This window comes from Chrysochloris asiatica, unplaced genomic scaffold, assembly GCF_000296735.1.
Source record: "Chrysochloris asiatica unplaced genomic scaffold, ChrAsi1.0 scaffold00120, whole genome shotgun sequence".
NCBI lineage: Eukaryota > Metazoa > Chordata > Mammalia > Afrosoricida > Chrysochloridae > Chrysochloris > Chrysochloris asiatica.
The window spans coordinates 5,558,596-5,575,967 of NW_006408638.1; the positions used below are offsets into that span (position 1 = coordinate 5,558,596).

The 17,372-nt window shown below is 36.7% G+C and overlaps 1 protein-coding gene across 4 annotated transcripts in view; it reads left to right on the forward strand.

The window, feature by feature from the left end:
• The window catches only part of TFG (TRK-fused gene), a 56,626-nt gene that overhangs the window by 30,260 nt on the left and 8,994 nt on the right, over window positions 1–17,372 (forward strand). For all 4 annotated transcript variants that reach the window (XM_006868613.1, XM_006868614.1, XM_006868615.1 and 1 more), the window contains 2 exons: window positions 4,031–4,177; window positions 9,664–9,831. In XM_006868613.1, the coding sequence (XP_006868675.1) occupies window positions 4,031–4,177; window positions 9,664–9,831 (315 nt within the window). The remainder of the gene's footprint in view (window positions 1–4,030; window positions 4,178–9,663; window positions 9,832–17,372) is intronic.

The window sequence follows — 17,372 nt, forward strand, 5'->3', positions numbered from 1 at the left end:
AGATTTACAGCCTCAGAAACCCTTTACAGGGTCGCTGTGAGTCGGAACCAGCTCCACGGTACATATAACAACAAATAAAAGCAGATTTGAAAAAGAAATTAAGGTAAATGAATAATAAATCACTGAAATGAAATAGTGCATGGATTAAACAGATTTAAGTAGTGACAGTCAGTTGATGCTGAGTTCATTAGCCATAGCTAAAGAAAATTAGTGAACTGGACAATTATCCAGAGAAACACAGAGATGAATGAACATGAAAGAGAAGTTATGTTTACCGTATTTCCAGTAAGAGTTTAAAGGAGGAGAGAATGGGAGAGTAGAAATATTTGAAGGAGGTAATGGTATAAGAGTATTTCAGAATTATGTAAAAGATAGATGAAGGAATATAATTAAATGTAACAAGAATATGTAAGACCAAGAGATAATTTTAAAAGTAGCTGGAGAAGAATAAGATTGAGTCACCGAAGAGGCAATTAGGTAAAGAGCAGACTACATAATAAGTAATAGAGGCTACAACCATAGATTAACATCTTCAAACTGTTAAGAAAATGTAGTTGATGAAGGTACCATTCAATACTGTGCAAAATTCATATTCAAAATGAGAAATAAAAACATTTTCAGAGACCCAGAATTTGTCCATCATGGACACCTTTTGGAGTAATTTTTAAAGGTAGTTCTTCAGCAAAAAGGACATTAAGTGCTCAATTGGACTCCTTGTGTGGTGATGTAGGGTCCACACTAGATTGTGAACCACTAGGTTGGCAGTTCAAATCTGCTAGCAGCTCCTAAGAGACTCTATACAAAGTCACTATGAGTCAGAACTGACTTGAAGGCACTTGACAACAACTCAGTTCACTAAAGCACAACATAGTAATACTTTACCACAAGGTGGGTTTGAACCTCAAGGTCAGCAGTTCAAATTCTCAACTGCTCATCAGAAACCCTACATAGGGTTGCCATGAGTCAGAAACGACTCGATGGTACTTAAGATCAGCAACAAATGTCAGTTAAAAGACAAAAATCTTAATTGGAGTTAAAAATAGAATCAGTTGCATGCTGCTTATAAGAGGCATATTTAAGAGATCATTTTGCAGATTTGAAAGTAAATGGCTAGAAATACTATATTAGACAAGTTCAGAGCTGTTTAATATGTTGTTGTTGTTAAGTGCTGTCGAATCAGTTCCGACCTATAACATTTCCAAGGAGTGGCTGGTTAGCTTGAACCACCAATCTTGTTGTTCAAATGACTTTTCAGTCTGGTGCATTAACCCACAGCACCACACCAGGGGAAATGGAATGAAAAGATAATGGGATATTTCCACGAACTTTTTGAAATCCCCTATTTTAAAAGCGTAGACTCTTAAGTAGAAATTTAATTAGTAAGAGTTCATAATAATAGAATAACTCACTAGCTATAGATAACACTTCTGAACACATGTATTATTGCCATAATATATGTAAAGGAGAAACTGATAGAATAAGGAGAAATCAGCAAATTTATGCATTCATGTGAGAGCTTTTAACATTCCTCTTAGAAACTGATTTTGTATCCTTAAAATTATTAAAGAAACAAGATAACAGGCTTGATCTTGTTTATTAACAATCAGGAAGGAACATTTATTAAAGTTCACCATATATCAGATTGTCTGTCAAATCTCAATAAAAATCAAAGAAGAGATACAGAGATCAAATCTATGACCTCATCAGAAACTGTTGGACAAAAAAAGATAATCCAAACTCGTATACTCTTGGAGATAAAACTTGTGCTTTTAAGAAATACATCAAAGAAGAAATCAATAATGGAATTTAAAAGAAATGATCTATTGTTGTTAACGTGCCATCAAGTCGATTCTCATAACAACCCTGTATAGGGTTTCTGAAGGAGCTCTGGTAGCGTAGTGGTTACGAATCGGGCTGCGAGCTGCAAGGTCAGCAGTTCGAAACTACCAGCAGTTCCATGGGAGAAAGATGAGGCTTTCTGCACCCGTAAAGATTTACAGCCTCGGAAACCCTGTGTAGGGTCGCTATGAGTCGGAACCAACTCCATGGCACATGACAACAACAATAGGGTTTCTGAGGAGCGACTTGATGGCATCCTGTGCTTAGCAGGCTTATACTACAGTAAGTACCACATCAGGACTTAGAGAAGTGATCTATAGTGATTTCTAAATAGCACAAAGTTTATAAAGTAATATTGAAGGTGTACTGGAGCAACATTTAGAGTTTTAAATATTTAAGACTAGTAAATTGGACTGGGAATTTTTGAGTTAAAGCTTTTGTTTTATAAAACTTAACAAAATAGCAATTCAAATCTGCCGGTCACTCCTGGGGGAGAAAGATGAATCTGTCTGCTTCTGTAAACTCTATAAAGCAATTCTGCTCTCTCATATACAGGATCACTATGAGAATTTTTTTCAGTCGATGGTAGTGGGTTTGTGGGTTTAAATGAACTACTAAGCAACTTGGGAGTTTGTGTATATATGTAATAGCAATACAGAAAGCATTTTAGTTGAGATTTTGAACTCTTGTAGAAAATCATTTGGGAAAAATGAGTAATTACATTAGGTCATATTGCCTTCAGTTAAAAAATGATTATTAAATAAATCTTTTTGTGGCTTATATACTGTCTCTTTGAAGGACAGTAGGTAATGTGGATTCATAAGTTCTGTGTAACTTTTTAATGGGAAGCTTTTTCAGTCAGCTCTTTTGTTTTTATTGTTGTTGTTAGGTGCCGTCAAGTTAGTTTTGACTTAATAGTGACCCTGTGCATGACAGAACAAAATAGTTCCCAGTCTTGCACCATCCTCTAAATAGTTATGATTGAACCCAGTTTTGCTATTTCTGGGTCAGTGTATCTCATGGAGGTCTTCTTTTTTGCCGTCCTTCCATTTTACCAAAAAAAGCCCTAGTAGCATAGTGGATTATGGACTGGGCTGCTAATGGCAAGGTCAGCAGTAGATTATGTAAAAATGTACATTATAATTATTAAAGATTGTTTTAAAAGTAAACTTTACCATTTTAATGTACTAATCCATTTTTTTAAACTTGAAACTATATATATATATATATATATATACCTTATAAATCTTAATGAAATAACTTTTAATTCCTGACTGCATGGCGATTAGCAAAGAAGTTCACATCTTAACTGAATAGTTCAAGTCAAGAGGGTCAAAAGATGAGACTTTATGTTGCCATAAAGATTTAACAGCCTCATATACAGTGTCGCTATGAGTTGGAACTAATTCCATAGCACAGAACCACCACCACTTTACCAAGCACGATGTTCTTTTCCAGAGACTTGTCCCTCCTGGCAGCATGCCCAAAGTACGAGACAAAATCTTAACCATCCTCACTTCTAAAGAATATTTGTACTTCTTACAAGACAGATATGTTTGTTCTTCTGGTATTCCGTGGTACTTGCAATATTCTTCTCCAACACCGTAATTTAAAAGTGGTAATTCTATGGGTTTTTTTATTCATTGTCCAACTTTCACAAGCATATAAGGCTATTGAAAATACCATGGCTGGGGTCAGGTGCACCTCAGTCCTCAAACTGATATCTTTGCTCTTCAACACTTTAAAGAGGTCTTTTAGTTAGCTTTAAGTTATAGGTAGACAAGAGGGATAACAGGTCTAGATTGTATTTTTATATTTATGTGTAGAATAAAATGTTTAAAGACTATAAAAGAATGGTGTGAAATACATGAACTTGTTAAAGACATAATTTTTATCAAAAAGTAAATTAAAATTTTCTGCAGGTTTTATTTAATTGAATTCTTATAAATTTTGTATACCAGTGTGATTTGGCATTAAAAAATACTGATCAATGTTTCTTTTTGCCAGGAAGTAAGTTGTTAGCAATAAATAATCCTTTCCTGAAAGTTTTCACTCAGATAACATTAATTGGTACTTTGTTTAACTTTGTTATACTTTTAAAAGTTCATTTTTCCTCATTACATATTGTTCTGCTGATAAACTTATTCAAAGACATCTCTGAATCTTAATCAGATTAATGCTTTTATTCCAGTTAATGGTCAACCAAGGCCCCTTGAATCAAGTCAAGTGAAATATCTCCGTCGAGAACTGATAGAACTTCGAAATAAAGTGAATCGCTTATTGGATAGCTTGGAACCACCTGGAGAACCAGGACCTGCCACCAATGTTCCTGAAAATGGTAGGTCATGAGTTTATTTTATTCTGAGTTATTTGTCTCATCTTTTTTGTTGTTGTTTTAACTTACTTCATAGGAGTAGGCTGGCACCCTAAGTGTCACTTTTATTCCGGCCTTTGCTAATGTTCATGTTTGTATTCCAAAACCTGGCTGTTCATCAAGGTTATGGGAAGTTTCATTATCCAGATTCCTGGATCTTACTCTCTTAATATGTCAAATAACTTGCAGGATGGGTCCTGGGAATCTCATTGTAATGTCATCTTGGGGTTATTCTTAGTAAAATTTGAACTGTTGGGTTTATGCCATAAGACCCTTTAACTTGAACTAGTCAGATATTTAGTGAACGTCTTTAGAAATTAAAATTATTTCAGTAAGTTTTGTGTTATATAAACTAGTTTCAAGGTGAAAAAATAGGTTAGTGCATTAAAATGCTATTGAGAAGTTTATTTCAAAAACAATCTTTAATAATCATGATGTACAGGTTTTTTACAGATGACATGTATTGTTGTTAGGTGTTGTCGATTCAGTTCTGACTCATAGCTACACAACAGAACGAAATACTGCCTGATCTTGCAGCATCCTCACAATCATTACTATGTTTGAGCCCATTGTTGTAGGCACTGTGTAGATCCATCTTGTTGAGTTTCCTCTTTTTCACTGACTTTCTACCAGGCAAGGTAGCCTTTTCCAAAGACTGGTCTCTGCTGGTAACATGTCCAACGTATGTGAGATCAACTCGCCGTCATCACTTTAAGGACTATTCTTCTGTCAGTTCATGGTATATTCGGTATTCTTCTCCACCATATTTCAAGTGCATCAATTCTTCTCTCATCTTCCTTATTTGTTGTTCAGCTTTCACATGTGTATGAGGCAACTGAAAATATGATGGCTTGGGTCAGGCACGCCTTAATTTTCACAGTGACATCTTTGCTCTTTAACACTGTAAAAGAGGTCTTTAAGTAAGTTCTTTAAGCCCTTTTTATTTTCAGCATATAAGGTTGTGTCATCTGCATATTGTAGGTTGTTAATGACTCTTTCTACAGTTCTGATGCCATAGTCTTCATATAGTCCAGCTTCTCAGACTATTTATTATTATTCTCAGACTATTAAGCACAATTTGTTGGTGAATTTGAAAGTGATGCATAGTTTGAGGAGCAATTGTATTTTAATATATAGACTGAAATTAAATTATGTAGTGCTGATATGGCTCTGTAGGATAAGCACTCGGCCACAAAGTCAGTTTGAAAAGCAAGGTCAGTGGTTCAAACTCACAGCTGCTCCTTGGAAACCCTACATAGGGTCACTGAGTCAGAACCTACTCAGCGACACTAAACAACATTATGACTTAAAAGTAGATTTTAGTAAACTTGTGTTCCTCAACTTCTGTTTAAGATTCTTAGATGTTGCACTTAAAAAAATAAACTTTATTTTTAATAGTTTTTTACTTTTAAGTTTCAGATGTTTAAATTTGCCCATATTCTCAGTCTGAAAGCTGGTTATATATAAGGGATTTAATAGAAGATAACTTTGTGGAAAGATGGTACATATAATTCCTTGCAACCTTTTGATTCTGAGATATTCTGTTTTTGGCCCTCTTTAAATTTTAGAGTTTCAATTTTCTCTGCTTCATTTCATAATTTAAATGAAGGCACATTTTCCATACGTCTTCCAACCATGTTGAATTGTGTTAATAGTAGATGCTAATTAAATATTTGGTGATTAATAATTTCTAGTGGTACCTCTGTATTCAGAACATGTTAGAAATTTGTTGATATTCTACAATGAGATCCTCCTAGCTCCTCTAAGATGAAATATTTTATATTGCTGGTCGTAGCATATTGCTTATTCTGAATCTTGCCTCTCCAAACATAAAGTACCAGTTAGATTAAGGATCTGATGAAAATTTCTATCATTTTTACCTGAAGAAATTTCCTAAATACTGACACATTGTTTGCATATAACTTCTAGAGGCTTAAAGTATTTTGAAACTTTTAAAATCCAATTTCAGCACATATATCCATTGTTGTTAAGTGCCTTTGAATCGGTTGCGATCCCGAATAGGGTTTCCGAGGAGCAGCTGGTGAGCTTGAACTGCCAATGTTGCGATTCTAACAGACTTTGCAGCCCAGCTCATTAACCTGGACACATCTGGACTCCACAAAGATGTATTATTGCTTAGAAATTACATATAATAGCTAAGGTTCTGCTCTAAGGAATACAGTTGTAAGCTTTTGGTTTTAGTGTAACAACCATCATCTAATTCTCCCCATTTTCTTGCCAGTATATCAACTACTTGCCTTTATCAGTCCTTGATTTCCATATTCTTATGTTTTATTGTTAGCTTCTACCTTTATTCATATGAAGGAAGTTAAAATTAGTTTCTTTATCTTGTAAACTATTGTTATTGTTAAGTTCTGTCGAGTTAGTTCCAACTTGTAGCGACGCTGTATAGGGTTTCTAAGGAGTGACTGGTGGGTTCAAACTGCCAACCATTTGGTTAGCAGTTCAGTGCTTATCCTATAGTGCTGCACTAGGGCTCTAACACATACTGATTTTTTTGTTTGGACAGCCTATTATTCATTGTGTCCTTATATGACTTATGTTGTTGTTATGTGCTATGGAGTTGGTTCCGACTCATAGCGACCCTGTACAGGGTTTCTGAAGCTGTAAATCTTCACGGGAATAGAAAGCCTCATCTTTCTCCCGCGAAACAGCTGGTGGTTTTGAAATGCTGACTTTGCGAATCGCAGCCTGATTCATAACCACTACACTACCAAAGCTCCTATCTGACTTATGTTGTTGTTGTTGTGAAGTGCCGTCAATTTGATTCCGACCCACAGCAACCCTGTATAGGGTTTCCAAGGAGCAGCTGGTGAGTTTGAACCACCAACCTCGCAGTTCAAACAGCTTTGCAGTCTTGCACATTAACGCACAGCACCACACCAGAACTCCATAGATCGCTACTTTTTTGTTGTTGTTGTTTTCTTTCTTGTACTTAGTAAGGTCGTTTATTTGTTGAAAGCATTGCTTCTATGAAAGTTTGTAAGCTTCTAGACTTTTAGAACATATTGTGATTTTTAAATTTCCTTATCAAGAAAAATAAAAAAGCCTATATCAAAAGCCAAGTCAAATCCACAAAATAAAACTGCTAGTCTGCTATCAGTACTAGTTGGCTTATTATCACCAAGAATCATGGACTACCTATTCCTTCATTGCACTGCCATGGACTACCTCTTCCTTTGTTGCTGTATACATATCTTGTGTAGGCTACCTTAGATTCTGGATTGACCTGTTGTACTTGCTCTAACTCTGACATAAATAGTAGACTGGTGTGTTTCCTGATGAATTTAGTTTATGATAAAGGCTTTTTCAAAAAAGTAAATTTTGTGAGTGGTGTGATGTAGAAGTTCTGGTGGCTGAGTGGTTAAAACACTAATTTGCTAACTGAAAGATTGGTGGTTTGAACCTACCAGCCGCACCGCAGGAGAAAGATGTTAATTTGTTTTTGTGTGGTGTACTCTTGGAGTATTGCCTTGGGAAGGAAGTACATTGGTGAAGAAGTGGAATAACTGGTAGGTTTAGAGTCGAGTTTATTGGGGTACTTCAGTGGAGTTTTTCCTAGAACTTTAGAAAATACTAAGGTAATTAATTGTGGGATGACAAATTAGGAATGAAAAATATCTGTGAGCCTTTGTGTGCTTTGGGTGCCTATACTCCATTTGTTGTTAAGTGCTGTTGAGTAGGTTCAGACTTATAGTGACCCTATATAGGGTTTCCGAGGAGTAGCTGTTGAGTTTGAACTGCTGACCTTGCGGCTACAATTTCATTGTTTATTTTGTAGTGCCACACCAGGACTCCAATTTAGTATTTGTGTTTTTTCAGAAGGTAAATTTTGTATTTATAGCTGACATTTATTTACTTAATAACAGAAAAATAATCCTGGTAATCATGTCTGTTAATTTGGTAACTAATTTAACAGCATTCTTTTCTTTTGCTTGATAACTTTTTGTATCTTAGCCTCAGTTCCTATTTATAAACTGTAGGTTATTTTTTAACTGCTTTTATTTTATAAGGTGATAATATAATGGTCTGTTTTCTTTTATAAGGTGATAATATAATAGTATCCTTAGAGAACTGAAACTAAACTGAAAGCCATCGAGTTAGTTCCAATTCAGAGTAACCCTAGAGAGGGTTTAAGACCTAACTCTTTACAAGAGCAGATGGCCTCCTCTTTCTCTTAAGACTCATGAATTTGAGCTGCTAACCTTGAACTGCCAGTGCCTCCACCCATAGCATTAGCAGGGTTCCTTTAGTATCCATAGAAGAAAAGCATATTTTATATTTCATCTGCTCATATTTAACATTTAATTTTTGTATTTTTCTTAAAATACTTTATTATGGAAAAATGTAAACATATGTAGTAGCAGATGCAATACTATACTGTGCCATTCAGCTTCAAAAAGTATCAATTCATCAATTTACCAACCCACTGTTGTTGAGTTGCTTCCGATTTATAGGTCCCCTATAGGACAAATTAGCGTAGTGGTTACGAATCGGGCTGCGAACCTTAAGGTCAGCGGTTCGAAACTACCAGCCGCTCTGCGGGAGAAAGATGAGGCTTTCTACTCCCGTAAGGATTTACACCCTCGGAAACCCTGTACAGGGTCGCTATGGGTCGGAACCGACTCGACGGCACTTAACAACAACAACAACAATAGGACAAATTAGAATGATTCTTAGGGTTTCCAACACTGTAAATCTTTCTCGAAGCAGACAGCCTCATCTTTTTCTGGCTGTTGATTCATAGTCTGTGTAGGTTATACTACCAGCTACTTCCACTGCTCTTGTATTACTTAGAAGAAAATTCAAGATACTTACTTCATTTATAAGAATTTTAATAAGTAACTTATTAAGTAATAACAGTTTTAAAGTAAGACATTTGAAGTGTATATTTGTACTGTTAAAGAGGATTAAGCATGAGTTCTTGTTAGCTTGAGATAGCAGATCAGTAGACATAAGAAGTAAAAATATATAAGGATTAGAAAACAGAACAAAACAAAAATTACAGCTTTGATTAGCCTTCTTATCCTTTGAGAAAATAAAGTATTAATTCTTATAATTGTTCTTTCCAAAGCACACACTATGTAGGTCATGAGCTACAAATATAACAGTAAAATGTTTCTGTTTCTAGAGCTTGTATTACTTTTCTTCTCATATAATAAATTAGAGAAGAACGTAGGTAAATTTTTAAAAAATTTATTATTTATCTTGCATTTCTTTTTGCCCTTTCCCCCTAATTCTAAAAGTAAAAATAAAAATAGGTTAACAGAAATTTAAATTATGTATTATCCTGTTTACAGAGAGTTATGTACCGTTAACATTATAGACTATATTATGTACATATTTCTCTAGTAGTTAATTTTTTTAGGCCTCATTGACTGTATAAATAAGATTTTTTTGTTTTTGTTGTTCTTCTATCCTTCTTTTAGATTCTGTGGATGGTAGAGAAGAAAAACCTGCTGCTTCTGATTCTTCTGGAAAGCAGTCTACTCAAGTTATGGCAGCAAGTATGTCAGCTTTTGATCCCTTAAAAAACCAAGATGAAATCAATAAAAATGTCATGTCAGCATTTGGCTTAACAGATGATCAGGTTTCAGGTAAGTTATTTTGTTTATCTCCCTTCCCTTCTTGTTCATCCTGTCCCATCCCATTGCTTCTGTTCCCTTCCTTCTTTAATTGAAGCATAACTTAGATGTGGTGAAGTTTGCAAATCTAAAGTGTCCAGCTCTTGTTCTCTCTCTCTCTCTCTCTCACACACACACACACAACTCTCTCTGTGTAAACACCAAGTAGATCAAGATGTAAATGATTTCCAGCACCCCAGAAGGCTTTCTTGAGCTCTCTCCCAGTTTTTTGGGTCAGGTATATTTTATGCAAAGTAAAATTTATAAAAATTATTTTTCTTTTAATCTGAACTATGCTGAAATTATATTTCAGGTTTGTTGCAGAATTAAAACTACTTTTGATAGGGCTTATCTGTTGTGATCTTAAATGAGATAAATTGAAATTGAGCAGTTTTGGTTAAATTGCTTCAGTGTAGTAAGTGCTTTCATATGAATTAGAAACTGCATCTTAGAACTGCATCTATTCTGTTGGTACATGCTTCTTTAATAATTTTTTGGTGGTAATGCTGTTGTTAAGTGCCGTCAAGTTGATTCTGACCCATAGCGACCCTGTGTAGGGTTTTCAAGGAGCAGCTGGTGAGCTTGAACTACTGATCTTGCAGTTTAAACTGACTTTGCAGTCTGACGCATTAGCCCACAGTGCCACAGTGGGCATGTTGTTTTTGTTGTTAGGTGCCATCAAGTCGGTACCGACTCATTCATAAGCGACCTTATGCACAGAATGAAACCGCCCGATCCTGGGCCAACCTCACTATTGTTGCCATGCTTGAGCCCATTGATGCTGCCACTTCGCCAATCCATCTCGCTGGGGATCCACCACATACCAGTTTGTTGTACTGTGTTGGCTTGTGAGTTGTTGTGATTCTGGAAGCTATGCCAACAGTGTTTTAAATACCAGCAGTGTCACCCATGGTGGATAGGATGAGCTTCCAGATGAAGACAGACTGGGAAGAAGGAGTGACGAACTACTTCTGAATATTTAGTTACTGTAAACCGTATGAATAACAGAGAAAAAGTGGGAATGAGAGTAAGAAATTAGGGCTAGTGTTACAACTAGGTCTAAGGAGCTTTGGTAGCGTAGTGGTTACAAATCGGGCTGCGAACCACAAGGTTAGCAGTTCGAAACTACCAGCCGCTCCGCGGGAGAAAGATGAGGCTTTCTGCTCCCGTAAAGATTTACAGCCTCGGAAACCCTGTACCAGGGTCGCTATGGGTCTGAACCGACTTGATGGCACTTAACAACAACTACAACTAGGTCTAGGACTTTATTTAGTGTTAGAATATGGTTAGGATTAGGGTTAGTGTTGGGGTAGGGGGGTACAGGTTGGGCTAGGAGTAAGGCTTGGGCTAGTTTTAAGATAACAGTAAGGTTTATTTTATTTCAATTTTTTCTTGAAATTTACATGGCTACTTCTTCATTTGAAAGTTCTAGTACTAGATTATTCTCTGCTTTTACCTTTTTTTTTTTTTCCCCCTCTGTTGTTAACTGGTGTCTCTGGTTCCCTCTTTTCAGTTTTGTCGGCTTCTTTTACTTTGAGTACTTCTATATCTGGGTTGAGTTCTGGGTGATATTGTCATGTGTGTTAGCCACAGATTGTTGTCTGCTGTTGTTGGGTATCTGTCCAAATAATGACTTTTAGTATTTTTGTAAGAAATACTTTTTGGTGTTTTTAAGAAATTAAAATTTTTGTAGTTTTTGTAAGAAATTAATAGAATTTTTTAAGTCCTTTCAATTTTTGATTATAAGAAAATGATCTAATTTCACCATCGTATTTGATGGACCATTGTGCTGGATATATGATTCTTAGTTGGCAATTTTTTTTCTTTCAGCGTTTTATATATGTTATTCTATTGTCACTTTGCCTGTGTGGTTTCTGCTGAGAAATCAGAGCTTAGTCTTATTAGTTCTCCTTTACAGGTAAGTTGGTTATTCCAGAACTGCTCTTAGGATTCTTTCCTTGTCTTTGGTTTTAAAAGTATCTTGATGATTTTCTTATAGAGTCTGTTCTGTTTGGAGTTCATTCAACTTCTTGAATGACTATTTTCCTGTGTTTCATGGTGTTTAGAAAATTTTCATCCAATAATTCTAACCTGGAGGTCGGTAGTTCGAAACTACCAGCAGTTCCATGGGAGAAAGCTGAGGCGTTCTGCTCCCGTAAAGATTTACAGCCTCAGAAACCCTTTGCAGGGTTGCTATGAGTTGGAACTGACTCCACGGTGCTTAACAACAACAACAATTGTTGTACAATTTTTTTTTTCTCTCTCTCTTGCTTTTGTTTGTTTGTTTGTTTCTTGGTCTCTTCCTGTTCTGGAATTCCAAGCAGATGTAAATTATTATTCTTGATAGTGTCCCACATGAATCTTAGGCTTTATTCAGATTGTTCCTTTGTTGTTGTGTACCGTCAAGTCAGTTCTGACTTGTTGCTGCTGTTGATAGGTGCCATCATGTCACTACTGACACATAGTGACCCTGTGCACAATAGAATGAAACACTGCCCGGTCATGGGCCAACCACACAGTCGTTGCTATGCCTGAGCCCATCACTTCTGCCACTGTGCCCATCCATTTTGTTGGGGGTCCTGTTTATCTCTAGCCCTCCACTTTACCAAACATATTCTTCTCCAGGGACTGGTTCTTCCTGATAATACGTCACAAGTATGATAGATTAAGTCTGGCCATTCTGACTTCCAAGGAAGCACTCTGGTTGTACTTCTTCCACAGATCTGTTTATTCTTTTGGAATTCCATGGTATTGTCAATATTCTCCAACACCATAACTCAGATGCATCAATTCTTCTAGTTTTCCTTATTCATTATCCAACTTTTACATGCATATGAAGTTATTTAAAATACCATGGATTGGGTCAGGCACACCTTATTCCTCACACTGATATTCTTTGCACTTGAACACTTTTTTAAAGAGGTCTTGCACAACAGATTTGCCTAATGCAATACGTTGTTTGATTTCTTAACTGCTGCATCCATGAGTGTTGATGGTTGATCTGAGCAAAATGAAATCTTTGACAACTTCAGTCTTTTCTCTATTTATTGTAATGCTATTTATTGGTTTAGTGGTGAGGATTTTTGTGTTCTTTTCATTGAGATGCAACCCATATCATAGGCTTTGTTCTTTCATCTTCATCAGTAAGAATTTTAAGTCCTCTCAGTTTTCAGCAAGCAAGGTTATATCACCTGCATATCACAGCTTGTTAATGTGTCTTCCTCCAATCCTGATGCCATGTTTTTCTTCATATAATTTAACTTCTCAGATTATTTGCTCAGCATGCAGGTTGAATAAGTATAGTGAAAGAATGCAACCCTAGTGCGCAGCTTTCCTAATTTTAAACCATTCAGTGGTCCCTTGTTCTGTTTGAACAGCTGCCTTAGTCTATGTACAGGTTCCTCATGAGCATAATTGAATGTTCGAGAATACTCATTTTTTCCAATGAAGCTTTTTATGATCTACACAATTGAAAACCTTTGCGTAGCTAGTAAAGCACAGGTGAACATCTTGCTGGTATTCTCTGCTTTCAGCCATCTGATGTCAGCAGTGATAGCCCTCATTCTACTCCTCTTCTGAATCTGGCTTGTCCCCTCTGAAAGTTTTCTGTCAATGAATGATTGCCGCTGTTTTTGTATTGTCTTTAGTAAAACTTTATTCGCATGGAATATCAATGGTATTGTCTGATGATTTCCTCATTCCATTGATCACCTTTCTTTGAAATGGGCATAAATACAGATCTCTTCCAATCAGTTGGCCAGGTAGTCATTTTCCAAATTTCTTGGTATAAATAAGTGAGTGCCTCCAGTTTGTTGAAATATTTTAATTGGTATTCATCATCAATACCCAGTGCTTTGTTCTTTGCCAATGACTTCAGTGCACCTTAGACTTCTTCCTTCAGGATCATTACCTCTTGATCATATGCTACCTCTTGAAATGGTTTAACATTAACCAACTCTTTCTGGTACAGTGCCTCTGTGTATTCCTTCCATCTTCTTTTGATGCTTTCTGCATCATTCAGTGACTTATAGCAACCCTGTATAATGGTTTCCATGGAGCAGCTGGGGTTTGAGCCATCAGTCTTGAGGTTTGCAGTTCAGTGCTTATCCTATAGTACCACAACAGGACTCTGATTATTCCTTTAGTAGATGAATAGTGAGAGATTTTTCTTCAATTTCAGTAATTCGACCTTCCATTGATTCAAATCTGCATTTTTACCCTTTTAATGTACTATATATTTCTGAAGTGTTAGTATTAATCTTCTGGTTTTCTAATGGGTATTTTTGTATGGTTTCCAATTTTTGCATTTATTTTGTCAGCTTTGTTTCCTGAAATCTTGTAAAGTTTTGTCTGTGTTTTCCTTGATTTCATCTGCAGATTTCCTGATCATTTTTTCAATCCTTTGAAGGTACCTGAATACTAGTCTTTTAAATTCCTTGTCAGTTGTTCTAACACTATTTCTGGTACTGTGTTTATTACTCTATTATTGGTCACTTATTTGAGGCATTCTGTCTTGTTTCTTCATGTAAGCCAAAATGGTCTGTTTTCTGAGATTTGTTGTGATGTCGTCTGTATATTTAATTGATGATTGATTATATGCTGTTGTGTTCATACGTACTCAGCGCCTGCCTCCTGGTGGATGTGGTCGAGACTGGAAGTGTGAATGCATTTCTCTGTTCTCTGTGTAGTTCTCTCTGTTCATTCATCTCAAGAAGCAGAGATGTTATATGCTCAGTGTCTGATCCATGTAGAGTAGAGCAGAGGCTATGTGGAAGGGGTGCCACTGATCACTGAGTTGTTATGAGTGGGAACTGACCAATACCCCTGGCTTACAGGAGGACAGCCCCCCTCTTGCCACCAGCCCCCAGTTCAGCAGTGTTTTGTTTTGTTTTGTTTTTTCTGCTTAGTTCTCTCTTCTTTTGGGACTTTCAATGACACATATATTGGAGAACTTGTCTGTTTCTTTTCTTTAGTTTTTTTTTCTCTATTTGGTGATTTCTATTGATTTTTCTTCAAGTTAACTAATTCACATCTTCAGTGTGCTATTGAAAGTAGCTAGTTAGTGCTTCATTTCATGAATCGTAATTTAAGCTCTAGAATTACTATTTGTTTCTGTTTATAGCTTTAATTTCTCTTTGATATTCCTTAACTTTATACCCGTCAAGACTATTTTCCATAAATTCTTTTAATGTAGTTTTAACTCTTTAAAATATTTTAAATACTGCTGTATAGTATTGTCTACTACATGCAACATCTGGACCTATATGGAGTCATTTTCCACTGATTGCCCTTTCCACTGAGTTTATGGGTCGTATTTTCCCTTTGGTTGAAAACTTGACATTGAAGTTAATATATTTAGTGACTGGTATTCTCTTGGGTTTTTTTTTTTTTTGAGGATTAGTTATGTTCTCTGTTATATCAGGTAGTTAACTTGTGTGGTTCTGACTACTCTCTGTAGTTTGTGGCGTTTCTGCTCACACTTTCATGTTTGGGTGCGGCTTTTATTGGTGAGTCCTCTTGTGCATGTGTGTTTTATGTATATACCACCACATGATTAGCTGGGGAAGTTGGGCAGAGTATATGCTAAGATTTAGGGTCTCACTCCTTTTGTGGCTCTCACTGCAGGAATTTCCCCCATATTTCCATCTGCTTGGTGGTGTCCTGTGCCAATTGAAATTAGTAACACTGTTCTGCTGTGGGAGCTGCAGCAGTTCATACTTACTGAAGTTCCATTGGGGAAAATGCTCTTCAGGTTTCTGCCAACATTTGGTTGACTTCCAGTGATTTCACTTAGTTGTTGCCTTCTGTTTTGCCCAGATTTTTTAAAATGTTTTATTGTGAATTTTGTGATAGTGTACATGGGAGAACATTAGCTTTACATTCATCCTATTGTATATTGTTTCACTGCCATGGTTACAATCCCCTCCATGCATCATCAAGCAACCAAAGGGTATACTCCGCAAGCCTGTCCCTTGGTCGTCAGCACACAGCCCCTCTACCTCCCTGGGTCTAGAGTCCCCAGCCATTCCATCTCTCCACGTCATTGTCTCTGCCTCCATCTCTCTTATCACTGTTTCTCTGGGTAGGGTCTCACACTCCACTCTTCTCCATTGATAGTCCCAGGGACCTCAGTTCCTGAACTGCAAAGTTAGCCACTCCCCTCCTTTTGCTACAAAACATGTATCTTTACATTTCCAACTTTCACAGTCAGTCCTGATAGCAGATTATTCACTATTGTACCACAAGAGACCTATTCCCATCTCCTTTCATCAGCCCCGCCTAGACAGATTGGCTACTACTCAGTGGAGATTCTACCTTCCTCCATACCCCGTGGATCTAGGCTCCCTCTTGAAAGCTTATAAGCAAGTCACTTCTTGCCTTTGTAGCTCCCTCATTTTGGGTAGCCAATGTCCAAGTTTCCCATGCCCTACGCTGTGTATGGAGGGGTTGGCAATGGTCCTTGCTGTAGAGATTTGTTCCCTCTTTTGAGCTACGGCATCCATAGGTATAGGTCAAATTCATCAAATTGTATCAGAGTACTCTTTTTTTCCTCTTCTTTCTTCTAGTTGAGTTCTGATCATCCAGCCATTGAAACCAGATCGAGTGGGTATTATCTGCAAGTGTGGGTGTTCTTATGCATATCCCCTCATTTCTTATCAGCCGGACACTTCATTCTCTACTCTAGTCCTCTATGGCTGTGTCACTGACTCTGGGCCCAAGAGTCCCCAGGTCTTGCCATACTGCTGACCAACCAAGTCTTCATCCAGATTCACAGGAATCTAATGAACGTGGTAGGACTTAGCTCGCAGCTTCATTGCTGTTTTTCTCTCACTTCCCCTTATCAGTGTCTAACGTGGTCACCCATCAGAGCACATGTCTACTCTTTTATTCCCCTTGAATCTTAGTCTTAGAAGGAGGTTTGCCCTGAGGGGATCCGACCACTTGCCTTGATGTCCTGTGTTTTGCCCAGATTTTTAATAGTTAACTGTGGGAGGGGTTACGTGATTTATTTGCTGTACAGTATTATTGTTTTATTAGGTGCCATTGAGGAAATAATAAGATTCATTCTGTTCATTTTTTCTTTGAGACATTTATGAGATTATTCACTGAAGGGAATACGAAATTCTGAAGAAATATGTTTATATATAATACGTTTTTCATATACATAAAGAGACATCAGACAAAGTGGTGCATCTAAACATTTTTATAGCAACTGAAATCTGAGTTAATATTCTAGTTACTTTATATTTAAGTCTTCAGGAAATACCAAACATAAGAGTGAATAGTTCTTTGAAGTTGGGCTTAAAAATACAGATTTGGATTATCTTCAGAGTGACTTCTTTTACTGTTCCTATATTGAAACTGTAGCAAATTTTCTCCATTTCTTTGCACATTATTCTGAAAGAATTTTAGTGGTTCTGTGTAAGGTGTAGAGTATTAGACTTTGTGAGACAGACAAAAAGAATCAGAAAGGAGCCTGCTCATTGTTATGGTTGTTGGTAAGTTTTGTCAAG